Genomic DNA, 12,891 nt, shown 5'->3' with positions numbered 1-12,891 from the left:
GTACCTTGCACCTTTAGGGAGGTACTTCCTGGAGTGCCTAGAAGACTTTGGGCCAAGAAGGGTACCTGAAACAGAGCAGATTATAACTTTTATCTACATGAAATGTCCAGATAAATCTGTAAACTTGAAAAATTAGCATTTTAATGTCTTATATCTTGGCTTGAGGGTTTTGTTGTTATTGATGTTACGGTCTATTTTATCCTGGTTTATCATGACCTTCATCTTCGTAGAAGAAGCAATGTTTAGAAGTTTGGACATAGATTCTGGCCCCAGCTCTTCCTAGAACCATCTGTGTCACTTTGAGCAAATCATGATATCCTAGGACTTTAGAACCAAAAGGAGCTTTTTTGTTTTTTTAAGAGAAGATCTGATCAGACCCCTTAGATGAAGAAATGAGGTGAGGAAATAAGAGATGAAGAAATTGAGGCACAAAAAAGGTCAAGTACTTGCCCAACATCATCTGCCACATCCCCACAGATCCTGACTTTGTAGACTTTGATTTTAGAGGCTCTAAAATGAACAGTTTAGAGTAGATTGTCCCTAATTCTTATATCCATAAATTTCATATTTTATTTGTTTCCATGTTATACATGAATTGTACACTTTCTACCGAGTGTGTCTGACCAAGTTCAATAAAGAGAACAAAAATGTAATAACTATCTTTCCCATTTAGAAACTTTTTCCAGGGCTTCCTATTACCAGTTGGCACTGGAGCAGCTGCATAGCCATCCCAAGGCCCTGGAAGCTCTGGGCACTCCTCTCAGCATTCACTATCTTGAACTCACTGACAAGTACAACTTTGTGGACATTGCTGATGCCCAGGTAACATGCTTACCCAGAAAACTAGGCTAGATGTCTAATGAAGGAGAAAAGCAAGCCGCCCTAAACCAGAGAGGGTCTTAAAGGAAGCTGATGTAAGGATTTGGGATAGGAAAAGCTACCATGTGAAATTGCCCCTAAGGATTACTTGGAACCTTTTTAAATGGATTAATTTATTCTCATGTAGTTTTCTTTTTCTCTGGACAGTTGATGTGGCAGGGAAGGTAGTGTTTATGCTCAAGCACCATTTTGAACTGACAGAGAAATAACCAATGGTAGTTTGCCACCATTTATTTCAACTTTGAACTTGAAAAATATCTACAGCCGGTAAATAACTTCTTTAAATTTTAGTTTTGAATCTTACTTATTTATATTGATTGTATGGAATGCCAGTCCATTTTATCCAGCTGTATCTTATCGCCTTTTATAGTTTAGCTATTAAAACTCAGCGAATATAAAATGTATTTGTTCTGTTTAACAAGTATGTGTTGAATACATTCTGAGATAGAAAAGTGAGTCTAAGTTGTGTTGGGAATACAGAAATGCAGAAGGCTTTCTGGGAGTTTATAGTTTAAAACTCCAGAATAAGACAGGGTGAAGCAAATACTATAGTAAAGGCCTTGAATGGAGTGATTAGCGGACTAGGAGATTGTTTTGAAGAAAAGGAATGCCAGCCTGAGGAACAGCATACATAGGAAGGCACTTCATTGTTTCCTGCCAGTGTGACCTCAGTAGAGATTTGGACTGCTGAGGGGAGGGTATGGTCAGGTAGGACAGGCAAGGCAACTAGAGGGCTGCAACTTCATCATGTGTGGTGTACACACTTGATTCAGTGGCCAGCAGAAGCTCTGAAGTATTTTGAGAATACAAGGGTGATGCTTTAACCTAGTTAATTTTTTATTATTGTTTTTATTATTAATTTGTGGAAATAGTTTTATTGTTTATTTTTTTCTAACTGCAAAAGCAGTTTATGCTCAAGTATTCTGGTAAATATTTGATCTGGTTTTAAAACAAGGTAAATTCATTCAAATTGGGAATATTCAGAGTCTGGAAGTCTTTAGGAGAACAGTGTAGCCACATGGGTGTACAGTGGTGAGAGCCTGAACCAGAGCTGTGGCCTAGAGAAACAAGAAGTGGATATGAAGACTGTTGTGGTTGCCAGGTGATTGGACTTAGTAACAGATTTATAGAAGGAGAGGGGTGTGTCAAAGATGATACTCTGATGTCTAGCATGGGTGAGTGGAAGGACAGTGATACCATTACGTGAGAGAGGGAGGATCCCTGAGGAGAAAAGGGAAGGGAGTAAACATGTATTGAGTGCCTGTTCTGTGCCTTATGGCTATATTTTCATTATCTTCAAATCCCTCACACTATGTGGTGTGGCTCCTCTGTGTTTCACCATCTCTGTTCACTTGGCTGGATCCCCACAAGCATAAGGACTCTGAATGGCCAGGGATTGGGTCTGGCTATTCATGGTGTCTCCCAGCACAGACCACAGGGCCTGGTTTTGGTGCTCAAAAAGTCTGCAAGCATCTTTGCTAAAGGCAGGTCGATGTAGCATCGGTTCTGTGATCTGGTGATCCAATGACTGGTTAATGCTAAGGTAGTTTTAGTGGGGAACCCCCTCTGGTCAGGCCCAGCTTTCACTTTGGCCCAGTCTTCTGGCACATCCTGGCTGCTGCTGAGAGGGCTTGTTCCCATCCTGCAACCCAGGGCCTTTGGTGGCACTGTGTGATGGTGTTGGCTGTCGTACTGGACACTGGCCTCTGCTGCTGCTGCTGAACAGTGTGACAGCACAGTGACCTGCTGTCCCAGAGCCTCCTGTTCACCCAGCCTTTGCTCTTCCAGTTTGTGAAGTATGTCTTACATTCTGTCAGGGTCCTTCACCTCCTTTACAATCAGCTATTCATAAGGATGCCTGTGTAGAACACAGGCCATCTTATCCCATAAATACTATTTGTAGTTTCTTTATTTTGTTCAGAGGTGAGAAGTTTCAGTTTTTCATAAGGCATTTGTCATACTGAAGGATTTACCCCCAAGTGTATGTGTGAATTAGTCTCTAACTATCAATGCTTTGGTTTACCAGACACTCTGGTTTACTCTTTGGCAAAGTCTGGGCAGTGAAGAAATCAGTCTGTAAAGTGCCTCTTCCACTCACAGAGGTACAACTGCCTGAAGTTCAGACATTAATCTCTCTGTGTTTGCTATTCTTTTTTTTTTTTTTTTTTTTTTTTATCCTCACCCGAGGATATTTTTCCATTTTTTGTACAGATAGAGTGGGAGGGAGAGAGAGAGAGAAACATCGACGTGAAGGGACACATCGAGTGGCTGCCACCCGCACGACCAACCAGGGCCAGGGACAAACTGCAACCGAAGTACGCGCCCTTAGCGGGAACCGAACCCGGGTCTCTCTGGACCGCAGGCCGACACTCTAACCGCTGAGCCAAACTGGCCAGGGCTGTGTTTGCTATTCTTTAGAATCCTACTTACTTATGCCCTTTTATCACAAACACACCCTTTTGTTTATTTGTTTTATTTTAGCATGCAGAGATGCTCAGTCTATGCCCTGAGAAGAGCTGTAGCTTGATTCCAAGAATTCTGAGGAATCACTTTAGTGTGACGTGGGGTATGGAGTGACCATCCTAAAGTCTGTGTCTTTTTTTTCCCCCAATTTTTATTAATTTGTTTTTGTTACAGATGTTTTTCCTTTTTCCCCCCTAAACCCCCTTCTCTGCATCCTGCCCCCCACCCCCCTAGCATGGCTGTCTATGTCCACTGGTTATGCATACATGCATATAAGTTCTTTGGTTCATCTCATCCATCCCCCCCCACCCTCCTAGCCTGAGGTCTGTCAGTCTGAACCATACTCCTTTCGATGTCACAGGGTCTATTTTGTCCATCAGCCCAGGCTGTTCACTCTATTCCACAAATAAGTGAGATCATGTGGTATTTGTCTTTCTCTGATGGATTTATTTCACTTAGCATAATACTCTCAAGGTCCCTCCATGTTGTCTCAAGGAATACGAGATCTTTCTTTCTTACAGCTGCATTGTATTCCATTGTATATATGTACCACAGCTTTTTTATCCACTCATTTATTGATGGACACTTGGGCTATTTCCAGATTTTAGTGATTGTAAATAGTGCTGCTATAAACATAGGGGTACATATATTCTTTGTGATTGGTGTTTCAGGCTTCTTAGAGTATATTTTTAGAAGTGGGATAACTGGGTCAAATGGAAGTTCAATTTTTAATTTTTTGAGGTAACACCAAAGTGTTTTCGATATTGGCTGCACCAGTCTGCATTCCCACCAGCAGTGTACTAGAGTCCTCCTTTCTCCACACTCTCGCCAGCACTTGTTTAATGATTTGTTGAATGCAGCCGTTCTGGCAGGTGTGAAGTGATACCTCATCGTTGTTTTAATTTTCATCTCTCTGATGATTAGTGATGTTGAGCATTTCTTCATATGTCTCTTGGCCATTTGTATGTCCTGTTTGGAGAACTGTCTATTCAGCTCCTCTGCCCATTTTTTAATAGGGTTGTCTTCCTTTTTTTAAGTTGTATGAGCACTCTGTATATTTTGGAAAGTAACTCCTTATCTGATGTATCATTGGCAGTTCTGCTCTCCCATACAGTGGGTTCCGTTTCCATTTTAATGTTTGTTTCTTTTGCTGTGTAGAAGCTTTTTAGTTTGATATAGTCCCATGTGTTCATTTTTTTCTTCGTTTCTGTTGCCTTAGGTGATGTATCAGTGAAAATTCTGCTGCCTATGATGTCTGAAATTTTGTTGCCTACATTTTCTTCTAGGAATTTTATGGATTCATGAGTCACGTTTAAGTCTTTTATTTATTTTGAGTTCATTCTTGTGTATGGTGTAAGTTGATGGCCTATTTTCATTTTTTTGTATGTAGCTGTCCAATTTTCCCAACACCATTTATTAAAGAGGATGTTTTCACTCCATTGGATGCTCTTGCCACCTTTGTCAAATATTAATTGAGCATAATGTTTTGGGTCAATTACTGGGTTCTCTCTTCTGTTCCTTTGTATATGCCTGTTCTTGTGCCAGTACCAGGCTGTTTTGATGACAGTAGCTTTGTAGTATAACCTGATATCTGATATTGTGATCCCACCTACTTTGTTTTTTTTTTTTCAACATTGCTGTGGCTATTTGAGGTCTTTTTTGGTTCCATATGAACTTTAAAAGTATTTGTTCTAGTCCTGTGAAATATATCAATGGTATTTTGATGAGGATTGCATTGAAGCTATAGAGTGCTTTGGGTAGTATGTGCATTTTAATGGTGTTAATTCTTCCAATCCATGAACAAGGTATGTGCTTCCACTTTTTTATATCTTCCTCTCTTTTTTTTTTTCCAATGTCCTGTAGTTTTCTGCAAATAGGTCCTTTACTTTTTGGTTAAGTTTATTCCTAGGTATCTTAATTTTTTTTACTGCAATGGTAAGTGGGATTGGGTTTTTTTGTTTCTCTTTCTGTGAGTTCATCATTGGTGTATAAGAATGCTGTCAATTTTTTGATGTTAATTTTGTATGCTGCTCCTTTGCCAAATTCGATCATTAAGTCTGGTAGATATTTCATAGAGTCTTTAGGGTTTTTTTTGTACAATATCATGTCATCTGCGAATAATGACAATTTTCACTTTCTTCTTTCCAGTTCGATCCCTTTAATTTTTTCTCCATGTCTGATTGCTATAGCTAAGACTTCCAGTACTATGTTAAATAAGAGTGGTGAAAGTGAGTATCCCTGTCTTGTTCCTGTTCTTAAGGGAAATGATTTTAGTTTTTACCCATTAAATATGATGTTGTCTGTGGGATTTTCATATATATCCTTTATTATATTGGAAGATTTTTTTTCCATCTCTTCACTTTCAACCGATGTTAGTCTTTTGTTGTTAGGTGGGTCTCTTGTAAACAACATATATATGAGTCATGCTTTCTTATCCAGTCAGCTACTCTGTGTCTTTTGATTGGAGCATTCAGTCCATTTATATTTTAGGTTATTATTGATGTGTACATATTTATTGACATTTTTGTTTAGTGTGGTTATATTTTTATTTCCATTTCTTTTACTAACTACATTTTAACATTTCTTGCAGTGCTTGTTTGGTGGTAATATATTCCCTTAGCCATCTTTTGTTTGAGAATTTCTTTGTTTGACCTTCTAATTTGAATGATAGCCCTACTGGATAGAGTAGTCTTGGATTCAGATCCTTGTTTTTCATGCCCTTGATTATTTCATGCCATTCCCTTCTTGCCTGTAGTGTTTCTTGTGAGAAATCAGCTGAGAGCCTTATGGGGGTTCCTTTGTAGGTATCCTGTTGCTTATCTCTTGCTGCTTTTAGGATTCTCTCTTTGTCTTTAATTTTTGGCACTTTGATTACTATGTGTCTTGGTGTGGGCCTGTTTGGGTTCTTCTTACTTGGGGCTCTCTGTGCTTCTTGAACTTGAATGCCTTCTTCCTTCTCCAAATTAGGGTAGTTTTCTCTCACTATTTCTTCAAATATATTCTCTATCCCTTGCTCACTTTCTTCTTCTGCAACTTTTATGATGCAAATATTGTTACGTTTCCACTTGTCCCACATTTCTCTTAAGCTGTCGTTTGTTTTTTAATGGTTTTTTCCTTTTGGTTTTCTGATTGGTTGATTTTTTTTCTACCCTGTCCTCTAATTCACTGATCCAGTCTTCAGCTTTCTCTACTCTGCTGGTTATTTTTTCCAATGTCTTTTTTATTTCTGCTATGTCATTCTTCGTTTCCACATGGTTGGTTTTCATTGTTTCTATATCTTTACTCATGGTGTTGATGTTCTTACTGTGCAGTTGAGCTTCCTCAAGATCATGGCTCTGAACTCTACCTCTGATAACTTGCTTAACTGCATTTTACTTATCTCATCTTCAGTAGAGTTCTCTTGTTCTTTCATTTGGAATTTGTGTCTTTGTTTCACCATTTTGGCTCTCATTGGGTTTTGGAGCCTGCCAGATTTTTCCTGTTGGTGTTGGTGTTCTGGTGTTTGTGGCTCCCTCTACTGAGTTTGGATGAGCGTAGGAGGACCCACGTTAAACACCACTGTCAAGTCTTACTTTCCTGGGTAGATTTGTAAGCCCAGGAATAGTTCTGTTGTACTTGAGCTGTTTGCCTGAAGACTATTCTCAGTTGCTTGATGAGCCTTGGGTTGTAACCCTCAGTTGAATGAAAAACTCCCTCTGGTGTTCAGGGTAAGAGGATTTCCAGAATTTGCATTTCTCTGTCCTAGCTGGGTGGGGTTAAATTTCTGAGGGAGGGTCTACTGCATCTCCCCAGAACTCTGGGAATGAAGAAGATGGCCACCGTCCTCTGTGACTGTGACTCATTAAAAACTCTGAGCACCCTCCAAATCCCGAGTGTCCCCACAGAGTTCCAGTCCAGTCTGCCCTTCTTCTCCCAGAGCCCAAGGTGAGTGGCTGTAGCTCATTTAGTACTCTGTTCCAGCCATCTGGGCTGTGGTACCTGCTTGGGATTTTAACTCTGAAGGAGCTGCTCACAGCTATAACAGCTGCTGCTGTTCATGGGCTCCTAGCCCGCCCTCTCATGCCTCTGCAGACCTATCAGTCTCAATTCAGTGTCCCTTTATCCTGTCCCTGGTTATGTGGTCCTCTTTAGCTGCTTTTGTGTTGCTTTTTTTTTTTTTTTTTTTGATGATTTGTTTTTATTATAGTTGTAATTCCAGTTTGGTCCTGGCAGATGTTATATGTAGCTTCCATTCACTCTGCCGTCTTTTTGGAACCTCTATGCAAAGTCTGTGTCTTTAAAATGTGTTTAAATAGTCTGGCTGGTGTGGCTCAGTGGTTGAGCATCAACCCATGCACCAAGAGATCACTGGTTCAATTCCCGGTCAGGACACATGCCCAGATTGTGGGCCAAATCCCCAGTGGGGAGCATGTAGGAGGCATCCATTCAACGTTCTCTCTCATCGATGTTTCTGTCCCTCTCCTTCTTACTTCCTCTCTCTCTAAAATTAATAAAGGAAAAAATAAATAAATAAAATAATATGTGTTTAAAGAGAGAGAACTTTGGGAAACATAAATGTGTACAGTGCAGTTCAATGCACCATCTCTTAGCCCAGGAAAGTATCTTTGCCTATTACCTGGGCACAGGAAGACACCCTGGGAGTTACCTTAATATGGGATTCCTTGTTAGAACATCGTGTCCCCTTCGCTTGGCTCAAGTTGTCTTTAGTTTTACCGAGAAACCAGATCTATTTCATTCAATATTTTATAAAATAGGAACACATTAGCAAATAGGTGTTTGTTTACTAGCTCACCCCGAGTTTCCCAGGTTGATTTCCTAGACCCCGGTACATGGCAGCATCCAGGCAGCAGCTATCTACATGGAGTAAGCCCAGTCTGTGGTAACTGCTGAGAATGAACTAACTGAGATTTCCTTGTGTTTTCCAAATGAACCTTTACATAATTTCCTTAAGTCTTGTTCTTTATGGTCCAGGTTAAAATGTGTACCAATTTGCTGGTAATAGTTTCCCCTTTTAAACAGTGGACTTTGTTCTTTTCCCTACTTTATTGTGAAAAGTTTTAAACATAACAGAAAAAAATTAAAGAATGCATGCTGTGAAACCATTATAGTAGCTACCTGGATTCTATACTTCGTATTTTGTTCTACTTGCTTTATCCCATACCTATTCGTCTACCCATATCTCTGTTTATCCATGAACACCTTATTATTTTCAAACAGCCATACACTTTAAACACATAAGCATGTATATCATTAACTACAGTTTAATATTTATTTATGGCTCTTTTTTATGAGGTAAAATTTACCTTCTGTGAAAGGTACAAATCTAAGTATCTTATTTGATGGATTTTAGCAAGCTCCTATCTATATATACACTGTTCCCATCACCAGATAGTTTGCTCATGCTATTTCCAGTTGATCCCATCTCACATCCCCAGCTCCAGCAGAGGCAATCACTTTTCTGATATTTTTTTCCCCAGTGTATGTTAGCCTGTTTTAGAACATGGAATCATGCATTATAGACTGTTGGGTAAGGCTGTTTCACTCAGCATGTTTTTGATAGTCATCCATGTTGTTACATGTGTATCAGTAGTTCTTTTTTAACTATATTTTAAAATAATCATTGCAAGTACTCAGAGCATTGAGCTTGGCACATAAGATCTTGCCAAATGAGAGGGCTGCCTCTGACCTCACCAAACCATCCAAAGAGAGGTAGGATATTTGGAGGGGGCCAGATAGAAAACCAGGTGAATTCTGCAACTAGGCTTAAGTTAGAAAACAGCTAGATTCGCCCTGGCCGGATTGGCTCAGCGGTTAGAGCGTCGGCCTGCGGTCCTGAGAGACCCGGGTTCGGTTCCCGCTAAGGGCGCGTACCTCGGTTGCAGTTTGTCCCCGGCCCTGGTTGGGTTGTGCGGGTGGCAGCCACTCGATGTGTCCCTTCACATCGATGTTTCTCTCTCTCTCTCCCTTCCTCTCTCCCTCCCACTCTATCTGTACAAAAAATGGAAAAATATCCTCGGGTGAGGATAAAAAAAACAAACAAACAAACAAAAAAAAACAGCTAGATTCTGTAGATCATCACTGGTTTTTATAGAGTTAGCTCTAGAAAGTATAATTTTGTCATCTCTTGAGAGGACAGCAGTATATCTAATTATATCTCTCATTTTATACTCCCAGTTGAAGATTCCTGTCTCTGGATCCAAGTCAGCAGGCTATCTCTATGTCAGCTCATCCAGAGATGCCCCCTTTAACAGGTATTATGGGAAAGTGGGTGGGTATGGAGGAACAGGATATTTTCATTTGTAGTTATATAATTGTGGTAATAAGAATTAACTTATTCAAAGCTTGAAAAGTTTCACAGACTGGGCAGCAAGCCAGTGCTTTGACTCTTAGCTTAGTCCAGACATTTTATCCAATGTAATTCACCAAATTTATACTCCCTATTCTGTTGAATTTGAAGAACTTTACAGTTCTAGTGTAGGTCTACAATACTTTTACAGCTTCTAACTGTACTTTCTGAATTATTATAAATAAATGAAGACATGGATTCCTATTCCAGAATTATTCAACACATTCTTTATATAAGCGTTTCACTTCATTAATTGACTTTTCTTGTCTGGTTGTCAATAGCTACATTCACTCATTTGTCTGGGGAAGCTTCTGTCAGAGATATTTGCTGTTTAGCCAGGGTATGTTTTAACTCCCCAAGACAAAAGGAGCAGGCACCTGCCTCCCACTGTGCTTGTTGACTTCAAAGCCTAGGATCAGTGGAGTAGCTGGCCAGGTTCCAGCCAATAATTGAAGGCCCTAGTGAATTAGGAAATGGAGAATAAGGTGTTTTTTCTCTTTCTTGATGCCCCTTCAGTTCACCCATCAGTCATTTGTTGTTAGACTTGCCTTGACAATGATGCTGGTTAAATAATGAGAGCATATAATAAAATGTTAAAATGTTACATTAACCTAGTTGTGACATAAAATAGTGTTTAAAAATTTTAAGACAATATTCCAAACAACTGTTTTTTTTCCCCTTTTGAACATGTCCTTTGCCAGTATTTTTTGGATTACTTTTGTTTTCTATCAGGTGGCACCTTCAGGAGGTCTTCTTAGAGCTCAAGGATGGTCAGCAGATTCCCGTGTTTAAGATCAGACAGCAGAATGGTGATAAAGTAAAAATGGAGTAAAGATGATCAGAAAGACCCAGCTTTCTCCAAGCATGGCCTTCCCTCATCAACATATACCCTCTATGTCTTTGAGCCAGCTTTCCAACCACCAGGGGGATGATTGTATGTGCTAGCATATGGTAAATTTGGTTTAATTCTGATTTGACCACAATGAATGCTATTGAGGTTTTATTTAATTAGACAGAAATGTTTACTATAATTTTATAATTATTTGAAAGTTCTCTGTACAAAAGCATAGAATAAAAGGCATCAGTATTAATAATGTTTATTGACTTTGCTAGTTCTCATCTTTTTTATTTTCTTCTTCCCAAGTGCTCATAGTTTTCAGCTCCATCAATGAAAAGGGAGAGATTTATTAAAGAGATTTTTCATTGTCAGTGTTAGAATGCTCAGGAAGAGCAACCTTTTATTTTGATCACTCTACCCTCAATCCATATTTTTAAGTAGCGTATGGACATTCTGATTTTGGAATTTTTTTACTTCATTATTGTTGTTTCTGCCCAGTTGAAGATTTGCAAAATAGCTGCTTAACTTCAAACATTTTCAAAGCTTAAAAATGTGTATTTGTATATAAGCATATGTAAAACATAGGAATGTTAGAACTAACAGGACCTTAAGCTCTGCTCTCCAGACAACTTAACCACATATTGGAGAACTGTACCACTAGGTTTTTATTAGTTTTATAAAGGGACTGTTTTATAAAGCCAAAGATCTTCCTTCCCTTTGAGCACCAGAACCTACAGAAACCAGAAATCTGATACCTTTTGAAAAGGCTAATTTAACCGTTTTAGTATTAGGCTTAATGCAATTATAACTGCTTACAATAATGGACATTCTTGAGCTCTTTTTCTACATTTCTACATTCTTAATTTTATGGATGAAAGCCTCTCGGAAAAGATTAAGTTTAAATATGCTAGCAGCCCAGCCAATGTGACTCTGGATTGAACATCTTCCCATGGACTGAGAGGTCCCAGTTTGATTCCCACTCAGGGCATGTGCCCTGGTTGCAGGATTGATCTCCAGTAGGGAGTGTGTAGGAGGCAGCTAATCCATGTTTCTTTCTCACATTGATGTTTCTATCTCTCCCTTCCTTTCTCTAAAAAAATCAATAAAAACATTTTTTAAAATATTAAAAAGCATGCTAGTAGAGTATAAGGCTTTTAATTGTTGGAATTAATTTCTACTGTGGAAATTCTTTTTACATTCTTTCTTTGTCATGCCTGTGTGAATACCTTATGTGCATGTATTAAACTTTGATTTTGTCATGTTAAAGAATAAAAATATGTTCTTTGATTAGATTACCCAGTGAAAATTCTTTTTACCCTGAGAGTATTTTTGCCAATGTTTACTGATAAGTATTACGATATGTATAGTCTTTTAAAATAAATGGTAGAACATAGTACAGTTTTGTAGCACCTAATTCTTTAAGAGCTGTATATATTCTATGTCTATATGTCAGTTTATGTATTGCTTCATATCTGACTATTTTCTAATGACTTTTACTTCCTTTTAGCGTTTGCTAGTTCTTTTCTTGTTATGGCCAAATCATAGAAAACATGGGCCTGTGTGGGCCATCTGTTCTGAAGTAGAAGCAAGTTTAGTTTGTTTGGAATTTGAATCAAAAGGCTTTTCTAACCCAACCAACTGGAAATAGTATTATATAGGGGAAAACTCGTTGATTTCCATTTGAAAGCCACCATCTTATGTATTTTTTTCAGTTAAGTTACTTCCATATATTTACTTATTAATGCCTTCATGAGTGATTGTAAACAAGCTGGAACCTGGTCATTACAATAGACATTGTCTCCCCCCAACCTTTAAAAAAATTTTTTTATTTTCTTTTAGTTTTATTGTTGAAAGTATTACAGATATATCTCACCCTATTTCTCCCCCACTGACCTCTTCATTCCCGCTCCCACTCCCCTCCTGCTTTCCCCATATAGTGCTGCTATGAACATAGGGGTACATATATTTTTTCTGATTGGTGTTTGAGGCTTCTTAGAGTATATTCCTAGAAGTGGGACCACTGGGTCAAATGGCAGTTCAATTTTTAATGTTTTGAGGTAACACCAAAGTGTTTTCGATATTGGCTGCACCAGTCTGCATTCCCACCAGCAGTGTACTAGATTTCCCTTTTCTCCACATCCTCACCAGCACTTGTTGTTTGATGATTTGTTGATGGCAGCCATTCTGGCAGGTGGGAGGTGATACCTCGTAGTCATTTTTATTTGCATCTCTCTTTTGATTAACGACGTTGAGCATTTTTTCATAGGTCTCTTGGCCATTTGTATGTCCTGTTTGGAGAGGTGTCTCTTCAGGTCCTCTGCCCATTTTTTAATTGGATTCTGTCTTTCTTTTGTTAAGTTGCATG

General features: G+C 38.9%; 1 protein-coding gene across 2 annotated transcripts in view; it reads left to right on the top strand.

Moving 5' to 3' along the window:
- Nucleotides 1–10,529, top strand: part of LOC118620263 (cytochrome c oxidase assembly factor 1 homolog) — a 70,610-nt gene extending 60,081 nt beyond the window's left edge. For both annotated transcript variants that reach the window (XM_036247370.1, XM_036247369.1), the window contains exons 4-6: nucleotides 674–822; nucleotides 9,517–9,593; nucleotides 10,421–10,529. In XM_036247370.1, coding sequence (XP_036103263.1) covers nucleotides 674–822; nucleotides 9,517–9,593; nucleotides 10,421–10,520 — 326 coding nt within the window. In that variant the 3' untranslated portion in view covers nucleotides 10,521–10,529. The remainder of the gene's footprint in view (nucleotides 1–673; nucleotides 823–9,516; nucleotides 9,594–10,420) is intronic.
- The last annotated feature ends 2,362 nt before the right edge of the window (nucleotides 10,530–12,891 follow it).

This window comes from Molossus molossus, unplaced genomic scaffold (genome assembly GCF_014108415.1).
Source record: "Molossus molossus isolate mMolMol1 unplaced genomic scaffold, mMolMol1.p scaffold_m16_p_7, whole genome shotgun sequence".
NCBI classification, from domain to species: domain Eukaryota; kingdom Metazoa; phylum Chordata; class Mammalia; order Chiroptera; family Molossidae; genus Molossus; species Molossus molossus.
Note: the sequence above shows the minus strand (reverse complement) of the source record. Positions and strands in the feature narration are given on the sequence as shown.